Raw genomic sequence first — 25,415 nt, 5'->3', positions numbered from 1 at the left:
GCGGCACATTAGTTCCGCCGCTATCAGCTGTTTCCGGTTTCAACATGGAGCCTGTGAAGTCGACGCTCTGAGGTACGTGGCAAAATTAATTATAAAACACTCGTGTTTATCGTTTAGTAAGCTCATTAACATCGTCGTGTTTTAGTAAGGTTTACACTTTTACCTGACGTCGTCGTTTTTTTATGATCTAGAAGCGAGCGGTTTCTGTGTGACACAAACTAGCCACAGTAACAGATAAACAAACACAGATAAACAGAGCAAAGGCCAAACTCTCTTTATCTATGATACACGTGTTTATGTTTTGATGAAACGGTTTTAGTATTTTTCTGTTCACCCAGCTGGTAAGTTAACTAGCGTTAGTTTTTTAGACTAGCTAAGGTTAATGTAAACATCTTTGTTTATGGCTTTAGTAATCATGAGCTCATCAGGTCTGAACATGTCGAGACTAGAAATCGGCTTTACTTGAGTAATCCTGATTCATTAATGCTTATTTGTTTAAAATAGTCTGTTGATTTGTTACAGACACACAGAGGATTTGTAACAAAATGATTAATGTTGTTGCATTCTAAAAATGTATTTTAGAAACGATACGTTTTTTATTAAAAACTTTTATATCTTTATTAAAATTGTTTTTTTCTTACAGGCTGTACAGGAGCGATTTAGACTGTTGCTTCATGAAATATAAAAAAAAATAAAACATTTGTTTATTAAAAAGTTTTATATTTGTGTTTATATTATATTTTTCTACACAGAAGTCATTTAGATTGGTGTATCATAAAATTGTACATTTTGCACAAAATAAAAGTGAAATATTTATCATAAATGTGCACAATTCATCTTGATTGTTGCATTTTTATAACATTTACTAACAATAAAATATTCTTTTTTTGTTTAAAAATGGCAGAAGATATCACATTTGTTTCAGTTATTTTACATTATTTTTCAATGTATTTATTACATTTTTATTTTGTAAATTTTATGTGCACAAATCTAAAAAAAAATGTTTTTCTGTTTCACGAGTCATATATATATATTTTTTTTAAAGTATAAATTTTGCATAAAATATAACATTTAACAAAAAATATTGTTTTTCATTGTGGAAGTCATCTAGACTGGTGCAATTTTGAAATGAAAGTTAATTTTGTTTAAGATTTTATAAAAATAATATTTATGTGCACGAGTCACCTGGACTGTTGGATCATATGATTTTGATATCAATATATAATTTGATATTTGCATAAAATATAAAATTTGTTTATAAAATGTTATTTTTCTACACAGAAGTCATCTAGATTGTTGTATCATTGTATATTTGAATAAAATATTTCTTTTTGTAAAGAAAATAAATGATTAAAAAAATTATGTAAAATTTCCATAAAATAAAATGTAAAATATTTAAAATGCAAAATATACAAATTAGTTTTTCTGTTTATATCTGTTGTGTCATGAAATGTATAAAAAATGTGTGTAAACTTTGCATAAAATATAACATATGTTTATTAAACATGTGTATGTTTGCAGGCTATGTTTGCTTCAAAATAATATATAGTGCCTACATTTTAATATAAAATTTAAATACCATATGTAATGTTTACATAAAAATGTAAATATATTATTTTTCAGTGTGGAAGTTATCTAGAAAATTATGGTACATAATCTTTACATTACATACATCTTTACATTATGACAAAGTCAAAACTATAACATTGAAAAGTCAAAAACTATGAGGTGAAATGACAAAATTAACAAAAGTTAATAGTTTTTTTTAAATGTTAATTTTCTGTGCATGAGTAATCTTAACAGTTGCATCATAACATTTTAATAAAAAATATTGATTTACATTTAAAATTGGCAAAAAAAACAACATTTATTTATTGGTAAAAAAAGAATTGTTAATTTTCTGTGCATGAGTCACCTTTTTTAATTCAAAATGTGCATAAAATATATAATAAATTTAGTATCTTATGTTATATATGTATTTAGGAGTCATCTGTTGCATCATAAAATTGTAAAAAGAAGGATACATTAGTGTATAAAATTAGCATAAAATATAATATTTGATTATTAAGGGTGATTATGTTTTGCAGGCAGTAGAGGAGTGATCTAGTCTGGCCGCAGTCATGTCTGCTGAAGTGATCATTAAAGGTGAGTTCATCTGTCCATCATCTTCAATTCAATTCTTATTGGTTTATTTGCATGACATACTTGGGTACATATTGCCACAGCATTGTATATAGCAGAATAAAAACAAAACAAAACTAAAGCTGCAAGCAGTGATGAAAGGGCCCTCGCACCCGGGCTCACCGCTGACCGGTGGCTTTAGGAAAACAGCGAACGATGGGCAGTATGCTTTTAATACAGTAAATATTGGAGAAATATGTCAAAGTCATTTAAGTGTGCCAAACTTCCTGCTACCAGCAGGTGGCGCTAGCCTATAACTGATTATTGGCATGTAGATGTGTTCAGACCAGCACTTTCATCAAACATATGAAGTTTGGTGCAGATTGACCTTGGTATGTTTGAGTTAGTGAAAGATATGATATATCCTGCTGCCAACAGGTGGCGCTATGATAATATCTGAATATTGACCTTTAGGTGTCTTCAGGCCAGGACTCTTACCAAACCTGCGAAGTTTGAGGCACATCGGACATTTTATGATTATAACAAAAACTCAAGATCTTTGGAATTTAACATCACTAAGGCCTTTAGATTAGACTGATTTTGGTGTTGATCTGTAAATCTCTAGGAGGAGTTTGTTGCAGCGTAAAGCATGACACTTCCTGTTGCCAGCAGGTGGCGCTATGACTATAACTGAATATGGGCATGTAGATGTCTTCAGGTCAGGAGTGTTATCACATGTGAAGTTTGGGGCAGATCGGGCATTGGATGTCTGAGTTATAACAACTTCTATGACCATGGCGAAACATCGAAATTGCCAGGCCGCCACGGACACGCCCTCCGACGAAAACTCTAGATCTTCGCACTTTAACGTCACAAAGGGCTTTAGATTAGACTCACCAAATTTGGCGTTGATCGGAATAAATCTCTAGGAGGAGTTTGTTCAAGTACAACGCCTGAAAAAGGCAAAAATGACACATTTTGCTGAGAAAATTAAAATTAACCGACTTCCTGTTGGGTTTCGGATTTTGCTCCAAGAGGCTTTTTTGTAGGTATTGGCGTGTTACATGTGTGTACCGATATTCGTGCATGTATGTGAATCACAGCTGAAAGAGCACACCGCTGAACGTGTAAAGGTGGCGCTATCGAGCCGTTTTGCCACACCCACTTTTGAAACCCATATCAGACGTAAATTTTCGCCAGGTTTGATGTGTGTGCAAAGTTTCATGCGTTTTCAGGCACGTTTAGGCCCTCAAAAATGCGATTGATTTTGGAGAAGAATCTTTCTGATCTGAATGCCACATCAATAGCCTGGAAAAATCCAGACCCTAATCTATTAAGATTAAGGGTCTGGCATCGAGCAATGAAAAGGGTCTAACTGGAGGGGCGGCACCAAGCCTGCATTTGAAACTCTCACTGCACGCAATTGGATAATGCCACGACCAATCACTAAGTTTTCACTAAGCCCCATACGCTTAGCTACCAGCGGAGCGAACTGATGGATTAAACTCTTGCCGTATCCAGTCGGCAAAACACCAAAAAAGTCCTTCTTACAAAGGAACGATTCGAGTGTGGTTTTCTGTTCCTCTTTTATATGAAAAGCCAAGTCTAACTCGTTCATTGTAGCGGCCAAAGCCGTTTTAAACAACTGGTGTTCATCTGTTTACTAAATGATTCCGGACGTCGCAGCGCTGTCGTCATCAGCTTGGCCCCGCCTACATCAGATACACCGATTTGATTGGTTCCCAGAACTGCTTACGTAATGCAGTAACGTGGATCATTGCTCGATGCCAGAGTGTCTTGCAGAGACGATTCAAATTGTGCTCTCGCGAGACCTCTGGATTTCCAGGGTACCGCATCGATGCAGATAACAGTAAATGTCTCTGACGTGTCTCTTGTGTCAGATGTGTCTGTGGTGGCCGTCCGAGGCCCCGGCGATGGCATGGAGACCTACAAGCCTCCGGTGGCCCCTGAGCTCTCCACAGAGGCCCCGCTCCTGAAGATGGTCACTCCGAAGCACAGTCCGAGAGCGTCGGCGGCGGTCCAGTCGCCGGGAGTCCTGCACCTGGGGAAGGTGAGCAGAGAGGCGTGTTTAGAGGTGGAGGTCGTGAGGATCATGGTTCCGCGGGCAGCTATCAGCCGGAGCGCTCGCGTGGGGCCTCACCTAGAAGACAGAGGATCCCCTCAACACGGAGACGAGCGTCCGCCCTCACCCTCCTCTGAGCCGCAGGACTACAGGAGCGCACTGGACAAACTGCAGAACTCAGAGCGCCGCCTGCTGCAGGACAAAGAGGGACTGAGCAACCAGCTGAGAGTCCAGACAGAGGTCAGATCATCATTTATGATTAGAAAACATAGAAATCATGCTAACAACATGCTAATCATGCTAGCAACATGGCAATCATTTTTGGAATCATGTTAACATGTTAGCAAAATCTTAAAACATGTTAATCATGTTAGAAACAAGTTAACAACATGCTAGTAGTTTAATCATGTTAAAATCATGCTAGTAACATGTTAAGCATGTTAAAGGAATGTTAACAGGTTAGCAAAATGGTAGTAACGTTAATCGTGTTAGCAACATTGTAACAAAAAGCTAGAAACATGTTAATTACGTTAAAATGTTAACAACATGCTAGTAACATGCTAATCATGTTAGAATCATGCTATTCATGCTAGCAACATTCTAACAGCATGTAAGAAACATGTTAACATGATAGTAATGTTAATCAAGCTAGCAACATGCTAGTAACATGCTAGCAACTTGTTAATTGTTTTAGAAACATGTTAACAACTTACTAATAACATGCTAACATGCTAGTGGTATGCTATTCATACTAAAACAGGTTAGAAAAATGTTTGTTAGACACATGCTAATCATGCTAGAATCATGTTAGCATTTTAGTAACATGTTAATCATGTTATAATCATGCTAACAACATGCTAGTAATTTGCTAATCATGTTAGCAACATGCTACTAACATGTTAATCATGCTAGCAACATGTTAGCAACAGGCTAACAACTTGTTACATGTTTTAGAAACATGTTAACAACTTGTTAATAACATGCTAGTGGTATGCTAATAATAGTAAAACAGGTTAGGAACATGTTAGAAAAATGTTTGTTAGACACATGCTAATCATGCTAGCAACATGCTAGTTACATGTTAATCATGCTAGCAAAATGCTAGAAACATGCTAATCATGTTAGAAACATGTTAGCAAAATGGTAGTAACTTGTTAATCATGCTAGAATCATGTTAACAACATGTTAGTAACATGCCAATCATGCTAGCAAAATGCTAGAAACATGTTAATCATGTTAGAAACGTATGTTAGAATCATGCTAGAAACACGTTAGCAAAATGCTAGTAACTCACTAATCATGCTAGAATCATGTTAATAACATGTTAGTAACATGTTAATAATGTTATAATCATGCTAACGTGTTAATAATATGCTAATCATGCTAGCAACATGCTAGTAACATGTTAATCATGTTAGCAACATGCTAGCAACATGCTAGCAACTTGTTAATTATTTAAAAACATGTTAAAAACTTAATCATGTTAGAAACATGCCAATCATGCTAGCAAAGTGCTAGAAACATGCTAATCATGTTAGAAACATGTTAGCAAAATGCTAGTAAATTGCTAATCATACTAGAATCATGTTAACAACATGTTAGTAACATGCCAATCATGCTAGCAAAATGCTAGAAACATGTTAATCATGTTAGAAACGTATGTTAGAATCATGCTAGAAACATGTTAACAATTTGCTAATAACATGCTAGTGGTATGCTAATCATAGTAAAACAGGTTAGGAACATGTTAGAAAAATGTTTGTTAGACACATGCTAATCATGCTAGCAACATGCTAGTTACATGTTAATCATGCTAGCAAAATGCTAGAAACATGCTAATCATGTTAGAAACGTATGTTAGAATCATGCTAGAAACACATTAGCAAAATGCTAGTAACTCACTAATCATGCTAGAAACATGTTAACAACTTGCTAATAACATGCTAGTGGTATGCTAATCATACTAAAACAGGTTAGGAACATGTTAGAAAAATGTTTGTTAGACACATGCTAATCATGCTAGAATCATGTTAGCATGTTAGTAACATGCCAATCATGCTAGCAAAATGCTAGAAACATGCTAATCATGTTTGAATCTTGTTAGAAACATGCTAGTACCTTTCTAGGTTTTCCCACTCTGTCCCAAACTTCAATAGTTCAACAGTTAAATTCAAACTTCAAGCTTTTCCAAGCGATTTCCAACTTTTAGAGAAGGCTTTCCCAAGTAAAGTTCAAAATCTGTGAGCGTTACTGATCTAGTGTAGTTTAATCTGGGTCTAATGTGTGGTCAGGTGAACCGTGAGCTGAAGAAGCTGCTGGTGGCGTCTGTAGGAGATGATCTTCAGTATCACTTTGAGCGTCTGGCGCGAGAGAAGAACCACCTGATCCTGGAGAACGAGGCGTTGGGGCGGAGCCTGTCGCACACAGCAGAGCAGCTGGAGCGCATGAGCATTCAGTGTGACGTCTGGAGGAGCAAGTTCCTCGCCAGCCGGTGAGACCTCAGTCAAAAAAACATGGGATACATATAAAATCTTTAAGCTGGAATCACTATTCATGTGTGTTTTTAATGGTACTTTCAAATATATATATTTTAACCCTTAACCTGTACATTATTTAGTTTTTTTCAGATCTATTCTAGCAGTCAGCATCAATCGTCATATATCTTTATAAGCATAAACACTTAAACTTTGTCTAGCTAATTTAAAATTACAACTTTCCTTTTGTTTTCTCTAAAAATGAGTGAATTTCCAGAATTTTAGGAAAAACGCTAGCAACAGTTGGGTGTTTTTTATTGTGTTCTCAAACAAAAACTCCTGAAGTTTGGATTTTTTTCTTTAGAAATTTGTATGTAGGCGTTTTACACTTTGAAATATAATTTCGTTTATATATGTGACCCTGGACCACAAAACCAGTCAAAAGGGCCAATTTCTTGAAATTGAGATTTATATTTCATCTGAAAGTTGAATAAATAAGTTGTTAGGATATTGCAATATTTGGCTGAGATACATCTATTTGAAAATCTGCAATCTGAGGGTACAAAAAAATCTAAATATTGAGAAAATCGCCTTTACAGTTGTCCAAATGAAGCTCTTAGCAATGCATATTACCAATCAAAAATTAAGTTTTCATATATTTATGCTGGAAAATGTACAAAACATCTTTAAGAAACATGATCTTTACTTCATACAAAATACAAAATCAATCATTTTGACCCATCCAAAAAAATGTCTATTGCTAAAATGCAGTTTATTGGACTTGTTTTGGCCTGTTGGAGAGAAACACCCACCTATTGTCATTCTAAAGCTTGGAAGAGCCAGGACATTTTTTTAACATAACTCTGATTGGATTCGTCTGAAAGAAGGAAGTCATATACACCTAGAATGCCTTGAGGGTGAATAAATAATGAGCTGATATTCATTTTTGGGTGAACTAAGCCTTTAAGTATGCATGATCACCTCCCAGCCTAAGAAGTGGATGTGAAGATGCTGATGCGTGTGTGTTTGTGTTCATACAGTGTGATGGCAGAGGAGCTGACCAATGCCAGAGCGGCTCTACAGCGGCAGACCAGAGACGCTCAGTGTGCCATTCAGGATCTGCTGCGAGAGAGAGACGAGTTCTCCAGAGACATGATGCACACGCACAGGTAATGCCTCCAGAACACATCTAAACACTCCTCAAATTAATCCGAATGGAAGTAAATCAATCACTCAATCACATTTATTCATACAGTGCATTTAACAATATGGGTTGTGTCAAAGAAACTTTACAGTATTAAATAAGACAATAGTGTCACTAGTGCAAAAGTTCCATGTTGCAGCAAAGTCAGATTTGCAAAGGACTCATCTGGTTCCAGTGGTCTTGCGCCAGTGGCCGTCTAGGTGAGGAGTTCTTTACTGATGATTCGTCTCCAGGGTTCATCTAGTTGATGTTGTCTCTCTCCCCTGACATTCAGGTCGTCTCTAGGTGTTGATCCACCATCTGATCTGGATACAGACTGGATCTGGTGGCTACGATGACCTCGGAATAAGAAAGAAAGATACTAATATTAGTGTAGATGCCATTCTTCTTATGATGCAGAGAGTACATCAGGTGTTATGGGAAGCGTTCTTGGTTACGGTTGACCTAATTAATGCAGCCTAACCATCCTTTAAAGGAACACTCCACTTTTTTTGGAAATAGGCTCAATCTCCAACTCCCCCCGAGTTAATAAATTGAGTTTTACCGTTTTGAAATCCATTCAGCTGTTCTCCTGTTCTGGCGATATCACTTTTAGCATAGCTTAGCGTAGATCATTGAATCCTATATTCTGTGTGATATTACTGCTGTTGCTTCGGTCATATTACGGCAGCAAACTTCCTTGACTATTACGCCGGAACGGAAGTGTAGTTCCTAATCTTATCGGCTTAGAAAATCGCAGATTTACATTTTCGGCTGGTCTTAGTACACGATATAACGACAGAAGAGTCAAGTTTTAAATAGGACAAATATCGAAACTCGTTGGTCATTTTTGAACGTGATCCTATTGGTCTCATAGGATTCAATGATCTATGCTAAGCTATGCTAAAAGTGATATCGCCAGAACAGGAGAACGGCTGAATGGATTTCAAAACGGTAAAACTCAACTTATTAACTCGGGCGAGTTGGAGAATGAGCCTATTTCCAAAAAAAAGTGGAGTGTTCCTTTAACAGATTTAGAAGATAGAAACCGGTGTAAGCCAGGTTAGAGAGGTGTGTCTTTAATCTAGATTTAAACTGAGTGTGTCTGCCTCCCGAACAGTGTTAGGTAGATTGTTCCAGAGTTTAGGCGCTAAATAAGAACATAATCTGCCGCCCGCAGTTGATTTTGATGTTATAGGTATTATCAAAATGCTAAAGTTTTGAGAACGCAGCAGACATGAGGGACTATAATGTGATAAGAGCTCGCTCAAGTACTGAGGAGCTGAACCATTGAGGGCTTTATAAGTAATTAGCGAGGTTTTAAAATCGATACGGTGTTTAATAGGGAGCCAATGCAGTGCTGACAGAACTGGTCTAATATGCTCATACTTTCTAGTTCTAGTAAGAACTCTAGCTGCTGCATTTTGGACCAGCTGGAGTTTATTTATTAAGCGTGCAGAACAACCACCCAATAAAGCATTACAATAATCTACCCTTGAGGTCATGAACGCATTAATTAACGTTTCAGCATTTGACATCGAGAGCATAGGTTGTAATTTCGATATATTTTTGAGGTGGAAAAAATGTGGTTTTGCAAATGCTAGAAGTATGTCTTACGAACAAAAGATTGCTATCGAATAGCACACCTATGTTCCACACTGATGATGAAGAATTGACAGAATAGCCATTGAGTATTAGACAGTGTTTAAGGTTATTACATGCAGAGGTTTTAGGTCCAATAATCAACGCCTCTGTTTTTTCAGAATTTAGCAGTAAGAAGTTACTCATCATCCAGTTTTTTATATCAACTATGTGTTCTGTTAGTTTTTCTAATTGTTATGTTTCGCCGGGCTGCGAAGAAATGTAGAGCCGAGTATCAGTAAAAGCTAACACCGTGTTTCCTGATGATATCTCCTGAGGGTAACATGTAAAGCGTAAAGAGTAATGGCCCTAGTGCTGAGCCTTACTGAAATACTAAAATAAGTCCTGATTTTTGTTGTCATATTAGATTTAAAGGTTTCTCTGAATTTCTCTTTTCATCACTCCATCAATCTAACAGTTTCGTTAAGCTGACAAAGTAATGCAGAAGTAACATTGCATTTTCTTTTCCTGTGATTGGTGTTGCTGGTGTTTTACTGATGTTATGTCTGATGTTTAGGTCTCTGGAGCAGCTGCTGGTGTCTCTGCAGTGGGGTCGGCAGCAGACGTATTATCCCAGCGCGCAGCCGCTCAGCACCGGAGAACTGGCCGCAGCCAATCACAAGCTCGCAGACGCCATCAACTCACACCTGCTGGGAAACGTGAGCAGCGGCAGCGTTAAGAAGAACCCAAGATCAGAGCACTCAGAGCTCTGCAACACACCAGCCGAGAAGATGGCAGAGAAGGTCCGCAAGTTAATTAGATCAGTGTTACTTTAAAAGGATTAGTTCAATTCCAGAATAAAAATCTACAGAGAATGCACTCATTGGTCATCCAAGGTGTTCCTGTCTTTCTCTCTTCAGTCGTAAAGAAATAGTTTTTTGAGGAAAACATTTCGTGAATGTTCTCCATATAGTGGACTTCTATGAAATAATTTTTATACACTTTCTAACCACAAATGCTGGTCTTGTTTTGCTCTGTGATGCGAATATGTACTCTGTGCACTCCGGCTCAGGACAGTTAGGGTATGTCAAAAAACTCCCGTCACATTTTCTCCTCCTACTTCAAAATCATCCTACATCGCTGGTTTACCTTTTTTTTTTTTTTTTTGTAAAGGGCGTTTCTTCTTTGCACGTTTACTTTGTAAACACTGGGTCTGTACTTCTGCAGCGATGGAGGACGATTTTGAAGTTGGAGGAGAAAATGAGATGGGAGTTTTTAGACATACCCTAACTGTCTTGAACTGGAATACACAGTTCACGCAGAGCAAGAGCAAGCATTTGAGGTTAAAAAGTAAACATCTCTTTTATTTATTTATTTTTTAATTATTGATCATTTCGCTAGATAAGACTCTTTTTCCTCGTCTGGGATCTGAGTCCTTTGAAGCTGCATTTAAACTGCATTTTGGAAGTTCAAACTCTAGGGCACCATAGAAGTCCACTATATGGAGAACACTCCTGAAATGTTCACCTCAAAAAACACAATTTCTTTACAGCTGAAGAAAGAAAGACATGAACACCTTGGAAGACAAATGGGTGAGTACATTATCTGTACATTGTTCTGGAACTGAACTAATCCTGTAAGGCGAGACACTGCAGGAGAATAGGGTAAAAAAAAAACCCGAATAGTTATCACCTTACTTACTCAGTTGATTGATTACATTGATAATTACAAACATTTTGTATTACGTTTTCTAAAATGTTAGGTTTAAATATGCAATTGAGCATTATTCAATAAAATATGCGCTGATTTGCATACATTTCTAGTACACAGATCTAAACACTGAATGAAGTCAGTTTTAAAACTCGTTTAATTTTTTTGACATATTAGAGTCAAATGTTTTTACAAAAGGATTTTGGGTATCTTCTTTTGTCACTAATTCAGAAAATACTTAATTTATACATATACATATATTTTTTTACAGTTTTTTAGGGAATAAAATGTATAAGATCAAGCAAATTCTATATGAATGAATCCCTCTGTAGAATCCTTCAGGATATAGACAAGAATAAAAATGTAAAGTGTGGTGTGTGTAAGTGCTGCTGAAGTGGAGATTTATGGCTCAGTGTAGGAGAAAAAAAAAAAAGTATTGTAATTGAAATCTATTGACGCAAATAGATAAAGTGCAATAAAAGAAACACTTAACAGTTTTCTTTTTACTAGTCTGAAAAAACACTTTATGAAACACCAAAAACCGAAAATCTCAAACTTGACAGGTGCATGAAAAAACAGTGTTTTTGCCAGCATTCCCAGGGTGTAACATTGCAGAAACAGATATGCATTGAAAGCTTGATTTGTTTGTTGTTTTTCTGTGTTGTCCAGGTGCTGCGGAGTCTAGACCCCATCTCCTGCTCTGAGAAGGAGCCGGACCCGTCCGCATCCGACCCGGTTCATTCCCCGTTCCTGCCCAATAAGAAGAGCATCGGCCGCTTTCATCCGTACACGCGCTACGAGAACATCACCTTCAACTGCTGCGAGCGCTGCAGCGGAGAGATCATCGTGCTCTAGAGCGACACCACATCTACAACAACAGTATTAATGCTCATGGAAATACCAAAGACAAACCCCACAGACTCACAAGATCTCCAGTGGAGACTCTGATCTGCACAAATGATCTCAGAGATCCACTCTGTGTCTAAATGTCAGCCTCAGATGTGGATGATGGACTGATTTAAGATTTAATGCGGTAAATCTGGGATTGGCTATTCATCCTCATGTTTCACACCTGCATGCTTATATTTATTCACTCAGATGATGCTCAGCAGAATGTTCATGACGTTTAATAATTGGAAATCAGAATAATAAGAAATTAATAATTAGAAATTCATTGGATTAATTAGAATTTAAAATACAAAATTAATTAAAAAAATTGAGAGAAGAATTTAGAATAAGAAAATCATTAGTAATAAGATGCTCATAAATAAAAAGAAATTAAAATAATTAATTAGATATTTATTACTAAAATTAAAACAATAATCAGATTAATAATAAATTGAAATAAATAAACTAACCTTTTTTTTGTACTTTTAAATTTAATTTTTTTTTTTTTAACATAGTGAAAGTGAATCGGCTCCACAAAAGCATGAAAGTTTCATGCTCAGATGATGTTCAGCAGAATGTTTATGAAGTTTAATAATAGGAAATTATTAATTAGAAATTAGATTAATAAGAATTTAAAATATGAGATTAATCATTAGAAATTAATTTTAAAAATTGAGATAAGAATTTAGAATAAGAAGAAAATATTAGTAATAAGATGTTCATAAATCAAAATAAGAATAAATTAGAAATTAATTACTAAAAATACAAAAATAATAATAAAAAATATATAATTTTTTTTTGTACTTTAATTTTAATTTAGTGTTTTTACACAGTAAAAGTGAATCGGCTAAAAAAAAAAGCATGAAAGTGTCATAATACGAGTGCGTTATTCCATATCTTCTGAAGAAGAGCTGCATGAAGATCCTGCTGAACATCTCCTGTTTGAAGAAATAAAATCATATGCATGTGAAACAGCACGAGGACGAGTGAATGATGTAGATTTTCAAGTGTTTAGTGAGATTTGAAGAGGTTCTGTATGTATTTATGTCTTTCGTTCTGTAAACAGAGCGTGAGAGCTTTGAGCTGGGTGTGTAGGATGTGTTTATATAATGCAGTGGTGATTCTGCCGTATGGTGGGACTGTATTACAGACTTCGTGAATATTCTCTAGGCTCACAATTAAAGTGTTTTACTGGACCAGAGTGTATAAAATCTTTGTTTTTAAAGCATTTCACTGATATTTTCTGTACGTTTATCTCCCTTCCAAATTGGTAAAATAAATCATTTGGAGTGAAAACCAGTTTAGTTTTCTTTTTTGCATTTTTGATACAATTTAATGAAACCAGAAGTATTAACTTTTTTCTGTACTAAATTGAAATAGCAGAACTTAATGCACAGAGCTAAAACTGATTCCACTGTTTGTTTGTTTTCATGAAACATTTCCAGCTCAAACTTAAATCCAAAACTAAAGTAGTTTTTTTTTCACTTTCATTATGAGAACGTGTTGGTCTTTTCTGCAAATTTGAATTAAATTAAATTTAATGTGCAAAATCTTAAATTATCTGAAAATAATGTGAAAATGCAAAATAAATAAGTCCATCGTATTTTTTTTATTTAATGAAACATTTCCAGCTCAAACTTCAGCCTAAAGCTAAAGAAATTATTTTTTATTTTACATTAACATTTGTTTTATTTACTATTAATAATGCAGATTTTTTTTTTACTTTCATTATGAGAATGTGACGTTGTTTTCTACAAATATTTCAATTAAATATAGTGTGCAAAAGCTTAAATTGTTTGAAAATAATGTGAAAATGCAAAAAATATATTTTCTGCATTTGTATTTTTTTTAATTTAATGAAACATTTCCAGCTCAAACTCCAGTCCAAAATTAAAAAAAAATTACCATTAATAATGCAGATTTTTGTTTCACTTTCATTATGAGAATGTGACGGTGTTTTCTGCAAATTTGAGCGAAAAATGAGTGCGCAAATGCTTAAATTGTCTGAAAATATTGTGAAAATGCTAAAAAAAGGCTTTATCACCTCATGCAAAATGTAATTTCTTATTTCTGTCTTTTTTGATTTTAGGGTGAAATTTGATCATATGATGTTTTTTTATTATGAGAATATGATGGTGAGACAAAACAAAACCCCAAACAATTTATTTTTCTACATTTATTGAATCAACCGTATGAAACAAGATTTTTCTAACAGGCATCTGGAATGAGAATCATCATAAGCATCAGTGAAAGAGAAAAGCAGTATTACAGTATTAATGATCATCCTCTAGCCATTGGGCTCTTTTTGATAGTTTTTTGTGTCCATCTGTTCTGTTCTTCAGGTGGTTCTGAGCTCGAGCAGAGAAGCGACTCTCTGATGAATCGTTCCGGACGAAGCGACTCTCTGATGAATCATTCCGGACGAAGCGACTCTCTGATGAATCGTTCCGGATGAAGCGACTCTCTGATGAATCATTCCGGACGAAGCGATTCTTTGCGTCTCCCGTGAATCCGCTTCTCTGCTGCTGGAAGCCGGCGTGTTTCCTCTTGGGCACGAACTCCAGCGCCTTCTTCCAGCTGCCCGTGTCCTTCACCGTGACCAGGATGCGCATCATCTGATCCAGAGTCAGGTTCTTGGCTCCACATTCCCAGTCCAGATACTCGTCCAGCGGGAGGCGCGCCGTGGCCAGTTTGAGGCGTTTGGCGTGGGCCAGCGAGACGCCCGTGTGTATAGACCGGTCCACCATGGCACCGATGACGTACACCTTGCTGTGATCGAACACGTGCAGGACGTCCCTGGAATCGGCCGTCAGGTACACCAGATCCCGCTGAGGAAACATCTGGAAGTGCGTGCGCTCGCTGGCCGTGATCAGCAGCCGCTCCCAGGTTTGCGCTCCGTAGCGCTTGAGGAGTTCACGCTGGTAGCCGCTGTCCGGCTGCAGGCCGCAGAAGTGAAGGTGGAAGGGTTCGTTGGCGCGCCGGTTCCAGCCTTCGCTCTCCATCAGCTGCTCGATGGTGTTCTCCAGCTCCCGCCGGCTCATGTGCTGCTCGTAGCTCATGTCGTACACCAGCGGCTGGCCGAAGCGCATGGCTTGTGCCGCTCGCCAGTTCTGGGCTCGATCCGAGGAGCTGCTCCAAAACTTCAGCAGGAAGGTGTTCTTGGGTTCCTCACGTTCACACTCAGGCTTTCCTTCCGCTTCCGCTTCCGCTTCCCTCACGGATTTCTTCTGCTCCTGCTTCTCCTTCTTGGAGATCTTGTGGAACTCTTTGATAGCCAGAAACTTCAGGTACTTCTTCTTGGCGGATTTGGTGGTGAGCTCGGCCAGAGTTTCTAGCTGCTCATCTGTGATGTTCTTGGGAACGAACTTCCCCGCCTGATGCCACATCTCCACCAGCTCGCGGCTATCGTCCAGCGGCGAGTGACTCGGGCTCTCGGTGTCCCCCTGCAGCGCTTGAGATCTCATCACGGACTTCCAGGCGTCCAGGTCCAGAGCGTTTTCTGTCGCATCTTTTCTGGCGGTCCGGCTGGAGCCGAAGGCTCTGATAGAAACGCCTGGGTTTCCTAAGCGGATGCATCTCACTGTCAGAGAACACGAGCGTAGGAGCATCATCAGCTGCACTTTAACACCTACAGCATCACAAGAACATCTGCAGAACAAACAAACAGAAGATGCAGGATTGAGTTTTTACACTTTTACTCTAGTAAATACATATTTAGGTTGATTTATAGTTTCATTTCTGCACAGACACTCCACTTCCAAACTAAACATTTCCAGATAATTTACCCACAGAAATGAGGGTTTTTAAGGAAAACATTCCAGGATTTGTCTCCATATAGTGGACTTCAATGGTGCTCAATGGATTGAAGGTTAAAAACGCAGCTTCAAAGGACTATAAACAATTCCAGTAGAGGATTAAAGGTCTTATCTAGTGAAACGATTAGTCTTTTCTTAAAAAAAGAGAAAAATCCTGGAATGTTTTTCTGAAAAAACCTAATTTCTTTGTGACTAAAGAAAGAAATCCACTTTGGATGACATGGGGGTGAGTAAATTATCAGGATATATATATATATATATAAAAAAAAAATATATATATATATATATATTTATATACATATTTAAGAGCTTTCATAGTTTATATACATACATATTAATTTTTCAAAAATGTAAAATATTTTTATATGATACTTATATAAATATATATTTAATTTAATAGCTTTTACATTTTTACAAATTAAAATTATAAAAAAAATTATCATAAAAATTATATATTTACATTTTTATATTATACTTAAATGCGTATAGTTTATGCATCATTTTTATATTAGCACATTTGTACATATTTAATAGCTTTATATGATTTTTTGTTTTTTACTATTATAATTACATAATATTTTATACTTTGTCACAATATGTACAAATTATATATATATATATATATATATATATATATATATATAATCACTTGTCTGTAAATATAAATATATATACAGATATATTTAATAGCTTTTAAATGTTTTTTGCATGCATTAAAATTGACAATGTATATAAATAAAAATGTTTTTCATAAAAATGATGTTTCTAAAACAGACTTTTATGTTAAAATCTTTATGAAAAACATAATATATTTTTTTCTTTAACTTTAATTTTGAAAATAAGATGGTACTTTCTGAAAATATTTAAATTGTGATCTTAATGGCCCTAAAAGAGGCTTTAACATATTTCTGCAAAATATAATTTCTTATATTTGTCTTTTGAGTTCAGGGTTACAGAATATATATTCCCATATTGCTGTTTTTTCCCTCAGTCAACCGTATAAAACAGACACAAACATTGGCTACAGTAAAAAACTGAACTTTCCTTTGTTATTGGAAATATCAGGAAAGAAATACAGTTCATTTAGCTTAAAGGGGCATGTTGTCACAAAGTCAACCTGTAATAATGAAAAAGCTCATTTTAAACCCTAAATATTATTAGCTAAATACTAAATATTAAAGACGTATCAGAAACATTTCAAAAGTAAAACAATTGTGAAACAGCAAAAACGTAAACAGTAACACACAAAAGCAATGTTATAACCCTTTAAAAAAGACAAATTTTAGTTTGAAATGCAGAATTTACCAAAATTATTGTAAAATGAGTTTGAAATACGTTTGAAATGATAATAAATGAACTCTAGCAGAGAAAACAATTAAGAATCGAACCTGATAGTTAGGCATATATAATGTGACAACTAGCCCCGCTCTCCTCTACAACTATAATCGCATTTACACACATTACAAATAAAATCAATATACCATGTCATCTGTATTTCTATATGTTCACTCAGAAGTCATTGATGGACCCTCAAAAGGACACACGCTGCCTGCTGTCATGTGTATGTCGGTGCGCAACAATAAAAGCTGACCGTGTGGAATCCACATTCGGATAATAAACGGGCTGCCTGTGATTCAATATTTTAAAAGATGTTTGAAAGCGAAATGTGATGATGTTGTTGATATGATCTAAAATAGTAAAATACGCAATGTCACTAACAGTGATAACATATTTATATTTGTTGTGCACACAGTGTAGGAACTATTGATGGCGCCGCGTTTCTACTCGGATCACATATAGCGGTACGCTTCACACTAGTAAACATCCGCTGGAGTTCACGCTTATTCTCCAGATATTGAGTTAATTTTGTTCATAATTCTAAGAGAATTCATTTTAAAGCGTCATGAGCTTTTTCCTCCCCAAACTGTCGTGTAAAAAAGATATCGACGATGCCATTAAATCGGTCGCTGAGAAGGTTTTAGTGCTACGATTTGGCAGAGATGAAGATTCTGTGTGTTTACAGCTAGACGAGATTGTGAGTTATTACTTATTTATATTCACTTTACTAACAAGTTGATTATTATTATGTGGTGTACGTTTTCTCTTGGCTCTATATCACTTTTTATATTTCAATATGTGCTTAGTAGATATTTAGTACAAATATGAGTCAAAGACGTTAAAACACATCAAAAGAAATGTACAAGTGATTTTATGCCCATAGAAACACTTTAAATGTAAGTAAAGTGTCTGCTTTTAAGATTTGAAATTCGTTTTTTAGAATAAAATGTTAAAAGTTTATTGAAATAATGTTACATTGTCATTCAGCGTGTAACAATATTTATGTAAAAATTCAAACAACATGGTTATTTGGTGTTGTGCATATTAAAAATATATAAAAGAATAAGGGAGCATATTAAACTTGATTGTGTTTTAAATGAGTAAAGAAATGTTGCTGACAAATGGGCAAAACCTAGGATAGTGGCAAATTTTAAAAATGTAGAATTACAACTAATTAGTATTTGGGGTGAAAAAAAATGTCTTTTAATATGTCATAAATTGATTTTTGTTGTAAATATGCCTGACAAGATTGTTACACTAAATTGCATTTTAGTGGGTGTCTTCTGTTTATTTTTCGCTCAGAAAAAAACAAAAATGCTTAACAGAAAACCCAATTTTTTGGGGGGAAAACAACAACAATTTAAAGCAGTTATTGTTTTTATGTTTAAACCCTTTTTTGTCTTTGACCCATATATACTTAAATATCTGTCAAATCTGTTGTATTGGTCATTTGTTTTTTAATTCTTAAAAATGTAATTTGTTCCCAATACATTAAAATGTGTCCTTGTTTTTTTTCTGAGCAAAATATAATGTCTATCATACATTTTTATTTATTTATTTTAACCATATACAGAAAAAAATGAGTGTAACAAACAATAAAAAGGCATTTTAGAACAAAACTCATTAAATGCCATTAAAAGTAACAGTTCATATTCTAAAATATTAATTAATTGTCATTTTAGATCTTTACCAATATTTTTCAAACCAATAGATTTGACCCATTTGTCAGCAATAAGTTATAATTTTAGTAGTGATAAAATTTAGTATAATCCCCTTTCCTTTTATATATATTTTATTTGTTCTCTTTTTCTCTCTAGTCTTGCAAATGTGCATTTTAATAAAATATGTAATTTGCATACTTTAAAATTTACATATAAAAGCAAAGAAGGCTGTGAAAATAAATCTGCATTGTTTATTCTTTTGATCTTTTATTCGATACATTCACAAAAATCTACGCTTCCATTGAAGTAAAATAATTCTGCCCACAGCTGTGTTGAATGTGGTTGTGTCTGTGTGATTGACAGCTGTCAAAGACGGCTCACGATCTGAGTAACATGGCCAGTGTTTATCTGGTGGATGTGGACACGGCGCCGGTTTATACCCGATACTTTGACATCAGCTTCATTCCCTCAACAGTCTTCTTCTTCAACGGACAGCACATGAAAGTTGACTATGGGTGAGTGTGGATAAAGATGATCATCATTTTCTGTGTTCAGATGTGTGTTTCCAAGAACCGCTGTGTTTTCAAATTTGAATTTCATTCAACGCAAGATCAAATCGTCTGCATTTGATGTTACTTTTAATCTTCTGGCTTGGATCCAAAGGAAACAGGATATGCTTTTGCGAAAAGGTACAAACACAGGATATGTGGTTTGAGTGAGAAGTTAGTTTTGCATGAACTAAAATTAACTTCTGCTGAAATGGTATTTCCAAAGAGGTGTTCTGAAACAAATATATATTTGATACATAGTACTTCCTAGTAATTGTGACATTTCATATACTGACGCATGCATTTCTGCAGATATCATTTCCTCTTTTTTTTTGGTTGTTTGTATCGCTCCATTCAGATCTCCAGATCATACCAAGTTTGTGGGAAGCTTCAAAACCAAGCAGGACTTCATGGATCTGATTGAAGTCATCTATCGAGGCGCCATGAGAGGAAAACTGATCGTCCAAAGCCCGATCGACCCGAGAAACGTCCCCAAATATGATCTGCTGTACCATGACATCTAGCATCATCTTCTGATGGAGAGACTAGTTAAAGTGAGCTTACAAATGCTTTCAGGATCTAGAGTTTCCTGTGGAAACGATCAGCGGTGTGATGTATTTATTCTGTGTATTCTCAAAATTTTGTATGATGTTTTCAAAGTAAAGCATAATCATTTTACACAAACTTCTAGAGGTTTAATGACACTGATGTTGCCTTTCAACCATTCGTACTTCCATAAAAACAATCACTAACTAGACATTTAACTACTGTCAGACGTCTTTAAAGGAGAAGTTCATTTCCAGAACAAAAATGTGAAAACGCCACTACAGTCTCACCAATGAATGTAAATGGGATTATTGTGATGTTTTTATCAGCTGTTTGGACTCTCATTCTGACGGCACCCATTCACATCCATTGGTGAGACAGTAATAGAATATCACTTTTCATTTGCTATTAAATGTCATCTTTTCAGATCATTAGTGATTAAAGATTAGGATGAGTTTGTTCATCAGATTTGTAGAAATATGTCATTCCATCCCTTGCTCACCACTGGATGTGAATGGGTGCCGTCAGAATGAGAGTCCAAACAGCTGATAAGAACATCACAATAATCCACAAGTACCACTCCAGTCCATAAATTAATCTTGAGAAGACAAAAGCTGAAACAAATCCATCATTAAGACGTTTTTAACTAAAATAATCTATAATAGTAATATATAATCTATAATAATACCCCCCTACTCCAGTGATAAAGTCCATCTCCTGTTGTCTCTCACATCAAAATCCAGCCACATATTTGTTTAGAGCTCTTGATTCAGATCAGATCACTTTTTCACTGGAGGAATCATTATTATGGATTATTGACTCGTATTTTAGTTAAAAACGTCATGATGGATTTGTTTCAGCTTTTGTCTTCTCAAGATGTTAACTGATGGACTGGAGTGTGTGAATTACAAGTGGATTATTGTGATGTTTTTAACAGCTGTTTGGACTCTGGTTCTGACGGCACCCATTCACATTCATTGGTGAGACAGTGATGAAAGGATACTTTTCTTTTGCTATTGAATGTCATCTTTTCAGATCATTAGTGATCAAAGATTAGGATGAGTTTGTTCATCAGATTTTGAGAAATGTATACTTGCACCACTGTTTGACCAATGGATGTGAATGGGTGCCGTCAGAATGAGAGTCCAAACAGCTGATAAAAACATCACAGTAATCCACAAAACCACTCCAGTCCATCAGTTAACATCTTGAGAAGACAAAAGCTGAAACAAATCCATCATTAAGACATTTTTAATGAAAACAACTAAAGTTCATAATTCATAATAACGCTTCCTCCAGTGATAAAGTCCATCTCCTGTTGTCTCTCACATCAAAATCCAGCCACATATTTGTTTAGTGCTGTTTTGGATTTGATTCATGCTTTATCTGTGCAGATTTCTCTCTTGATTCAAAAAAAAAAATGATGGATTTGTTTCAGCTTTTGTCTTCTCAAGATGTTAACTGATGGACTGGAGTGGTCTGGATTACTTTTGGATTATTGTGATGTTTCTATCAGCTGTTTGGTCTCTCATTCTGACGGCACCCATTCACATCCATTGGTGAGACAGTGATGGAATATCACTTTTCTTTTGCTATTAAATGTCATGTTTTGAGATCATTAGTGATCAAAGATTAGGATGAGTTTGTTCATCAGATTTTGAAAAATTTATACTTGCACCACTGTCTCACCAATGGATGTGAATGGGTGCCGTCAGAATGAGAGTCCAAACAGCTGATAAAAACATCACAGTAATCCACAAAACCACTCCAGTCCATCAGTTAACATCTTGAGAAGACAAAAGCTGAAACAAATCTAGCATTAAGACTAACTAAAGTCCGTAATTCTTAATAACGCTTCCTCCAATGAAAAAGTCCGTCTCCTGTTGTCTCTCATCAAAATCCAGCCACATATTTGTTTAGAGCTGTTTTGGACTTGATTAATTGAATCTCTTGATTCAGACCAGACCACATTTTCACTGGAGAAAGCGTTATTATCGCATTTTAGTTTAAAAACATCTTAATGATGGATTTGTTTCAGCTTTTGTCTTCTCAAGATGTTAACTGATGGACTGGAGTGGAGTGTGGATTACTGTGATGTTTTTATCAGCTGTTTGGACTCTCATTCTGACGGCACCCATTGGTGAGACACTAATGGAATGACACATTTCTACAAATCTGATGAACAAACAAACTTTTCTATGATAATCAGACAGATCATTCTAATACAAAGTCTTTTATTTGTTTTAGTTTTAAGCATTAACACATCCATAACACTGATATCCTTCAGGTCAGTCCATTAGTGTGATCAAACCAAGTTGTGGTTCTCATCATGAGCACGGCTCTTGCTTCTGGTGACGATTTCAAATGGCGTCGGTGTGGGTTTAGGTTTTAAGGTCTTGCTAAAGAAGCGAAACACAGACTCCATGCAGACGGCCGGCACAGAGTCGTGGCACTGGGTCCCTGCGGAAATCTGCGGGCAGCCGGCCTTCAGCGACCCCACGGAGCGATTCAAAGGTTTAGCGCTGAGAATCCAAATTCTGGAGTGGGACTTCAGCCAGTCGCGTCCGGCCTTTCCCAACGGCTGATGCCACAAGCTGTGAGACGAGTCTAAGAAAGCCACCGCCTTCACACGCCGCTCAACCTCGTCTCGTTCACGGCAAAGCAGATCCACGAAAGCCAGGCCTCCGTATCCGTGAGCGACCACAAACACGTGCTCAGCCGAGCTCCTCGACACCAAGCGTTCCCAGACCAGATGCACGTGATGTTCTAGAGTCTTCCCACCCTCGTTAGGGTTCATTATGATCACGGCACACGACTCCTGCGCAGCCCGGCGCAGATACGGCATCTGACCGCCTCGCTCCAGTCCCTCGTGAGCCGAGAGCTTCCAGCTCCACACGCCGCTCCGCACGGTTCCCCAGTCCTGGATCAGAACCAGAAGACTCCCGGAATGATCCAGCGCTCCTGGACTCATGAATACAAAACTGTCCTCTTCCAGATGCTCCCTAAGAAGGTGGAACTTCTTCTCTAAGAGCTCATAGACGTGTTGGGTGATGTAGTGGCAGAGGTTGTGATGTTGCCGGTCGGTTTCACGAACGTCATCGAGTCTGAAGGTGAACTCGTAGGGTTCAGAGGTGGCTCTGTGTCGCAGGTGACCGTCTTCGGAAAACGAGTACGGGAAGTCGGATTGCATCGGATTAGGGCTCGAGTCTGAGCATTCCAGCATCATGCAGGACCTGAGATATGAATATGCAAAAATTACTCATCAAAAATACAGTAAAAATTCTGAAATATTTTTACGATTTGAAACAACTGTTTTCTATGTGAATATCTGTTACAATGTAATTTATTTCTGTGATCAAAGCTGAATTTTCAGCATCATTACTGCAGTCTCCAGTGTCACATGATCCTTCAGAAATCATTCTAATTTGCTGCTCAAGAAACATTTCTGATTATAGTGTTGTGAATAGTTTCTGGAAACCATCATACTTTTTTTTTTTTTTTTTAAATTTTAAGGTGAATAGAAAGTTCAAAAGAAAAGCATTTATTTGAAATAGAAATCTTTTGTAACATAAATGTCTTTACTGTCACTTTTGATTCATAGTCTGTCACGGTTCTCCTGATAATAATCAGAAATGTTTGTTGAGCAGCAAATCAGCAATGATTTCTGAAGGATCATGTGACACTGAAGACTGGAGTAATGATGCTGAAAATACAGCTTTGATCGCAGAAATAAATTACATTTTAACAGATATTTACATAGAAAACATGCATTTTACATAGGAATAATATTGAATAATTTAATCATTTTTGATCAAATAAATGCAGCCTTGGCGAGCAGAAACGACTTCTTTAAAAACATGAAAAAATCTATAATTACGAGGAAAAAAAACTACATTTTGAGATTAAAGTCTTAAATATGAGAAAAAACAATTATGAATAAAAGGTCATAATTATGAGGTAAAAAACAAAAACAAATGGGCAGCTGTTTCCTCAACAAAACCTCAGAATGTTTGGAAATAGACAAATTAACTGGATACATTTTATGAAGCATTTTATAATGAATCTCCTTAACCTTGTTAGATATACAACATTTACTTTGGCCTATCTCCAGTGTGTGTTTGTTATAAAGGAACCCCAGCTAAAGTTGTACCTGATGTAGTTGCTGACAGCTGAGGGGTGATCAGTGATCATGTGACAGGTGTTGCTGATTGACATGAGGGCGTGGCTTCTGATGATTAGCGAATACCAGCGCAATTTATACTAAATAACGACTACTATTTCATTAAAAAGTATACATTTAAAAAAGGCTAATTTGCTTTTTATATTTAATTTTTAATTAGTTTACAATGTGTCGTTTGGCAGATACTAAAGAAAAAAATGCTATGCGTTCAAAAGCAATGCTTTGCTGTCTGTGTTACGCACTGTGCTGTTTTGTATACTAAGTATTCATTAGGATATTAAGTAAATATTTTATACATTTCATACTATAAAAATATCAAAACTTAATTTTTGATTAACAATATGCATTGCTTAATTTAACTTAATTTGAACAACTATTTTTTCAATATTTTGATTTGTTGCACCCTTAGACTCCAAATTTTAAAATAGTCTCTCTACCAAATATTGTCCTGATTTAAAAATAAAATACCCTTATGATTGTTTTTAGTATCCAGGGTCACATATAGTATTTATTTTAAATGTGTGTAATTTTATATAGTGAGGAAATGCAGAAATAGTATACTAGTTTATGACCCTTTCCGATTATTTGACTTTTTGCACTACATTTAAACAGGTATACTTTATAGTATGTTTATTTTTTCTTCATTAACTGCTATAGATTGTATGTATTTATTTCCTTTTTTATTTTTTATTTCAAACTACAATCACACGGAACTCGTGATTCGCGCTTCTGTTTCCACCGGCTGAGTTTGACCGACAAACCGGATGTTGATCAAACATGGCAGCGACCTTGTGGCTCCGCGATACTCTGGTGTAAAACGGAGAAGAAATGAAGATTTATGCGTGTTTATGTTTTCTATATAGAATTAAAATCTAGAATCAGTCATGTTTTCAGTAATAAAACACGCGTTTCTGGGGTTTGTCCGGACAACAAGCCAGCCAGGTAGATTCAGACAAATAATTTACTATATTAATTGTAATATTTTTTAACACATCTTATATTAATGAATTTGATTAGTACCACTTACAAATAGAATATTTTTAGACATGTATTACTGTGTTAATAACACAATGATTTCTGATTCAGTCAGTATGATTTATATAATACACTGATATATATAATGTGATGTTTTGTTATTTTAAGCAGTTTTTAATGATTGAATCTATGAAATCTCTGTCTCTTAATGCAGATGTTCTCCAGAATAGCCTGAAGGTCCTGTCAGCAGGATTGAGGACTTATGAAGTTCCACCAGACTTCAGCGGTAAGGATTGTTCATAACACACTAAT

General features: G+C 35.9%; 4 protein-coding genes across 4 annotated transcripts; 2 read left to right on the top strand and 2 right to left on the bottom strand.

The window, feature by feature from the left end:
* The first annotated feature begins 20 nt into the window (after positions 1-20).
* blzf1 (basic leucine zipper nuclear factor 1) lies at positions 21-13,340 on the top strand. Its single transcript, XM_073842236.1, has 7 exons — positions 21-72; positions 2,088-2,145; positions 4,023-4,444; positions 6,496-6,695; positions 7,719-7,847; positions 10,020-10,245; positions 11,822-13,340. The coding sequence occupies exons 2-7, from the start codon at positions 2,121-2,123 to the stop codon at positions 12,005-12,007; spliced, it is 1,188 nt and encodes a 395-aa protein (XP_073698337.1). The 5' UTR covers positions 21-72; positions 2,088-2,120; the 3' UTR covers positions 12,008-13,340.
* Positions 13,341-14,187: 847 nt separating this feature from the next.
* trmt10c (tRNA methyltransferase 10C, mitochondrial RNase P subunit) lies at positions 14,188-17,427 on the bottom strand. Its single transcript, XM_073843055.1, has 2 exons — positions 17,337-17,427; positions 14,188-15,688 (listed from the first exon to the last, which is right to left on the bottom strand). The coding sequence occupies exon 2, from the start codon at positions 15,649-15,651 to the stop codon at positions 14,314-14,316; it is 1,338 nt and encodes a 445-aa protein (XP_073699156.1). The 5' UTR covers positions 15,652-15,688; positions 17,337-17,427; the 3' UTR covers positions 14,188-14,313.
* A 252-nt stretch (positions 17,428-17,679) lies between these two features.
* On the top strand, positions 17,680-20,039 carry txnl4b (thioredoxin-like 4B). Its single transcript, XM_073843353.1, has 3 exons — positions 17,680-17,890; positions 19,218-19,369; positions 19,761-20,039. Exons 1-3 carry the CDS (start codon positions 17,759-17,761, stop codon positions 19,924-19,926), a joined length of 450 nt encoding a protein of 149 aa, XP_073699454.1. The 5' UTR covers positions 17,680-17,758; the 3' UTR covers positions 19,927-20,039.
* A 2,214-nt stretch (positions 20,040-22,253) lies between these two features.
* LOC141336990 (cotranscriptional regulator ARB2A homolog) lies at positions 22,254-24,163 on the bottom strand. Its single transcript, XM_073842710.1, has 2 exons — positions 24,099-24,163; positions 22,254-23,181 (listed from the first exon to the last, which is right to left on the bottom strand). Exons 1-2 carry the CDS (start codon positions 24,161-24,163, stop codon positions 22,254-22,256), a joined length of 993 nt encoding a protein of 330 aa, XP_073698811.1.
* Between the last annotated feature and the right edge of the window lie 1,252 nt (positions 24,164-25,415).

This window comes from Garra rufa, chromosome 6 (assembly GCF_049309525.1).
Source record: "Garra rufa chromosome 6, GarRuf1.0, whole genome shotgun sequence".
NCBI classification, from domain to species: domain Eukaryota; kingdom Metazoa; phylum Chordata; class Actinopteri; order Cypriniformes; family Cyprinidae; genus Garra; species Garra rufa.
Note: the sequence above shows the minus strand (reverse complement) of the source record. Positions and strands in the feature narration are given on the sequence as shown.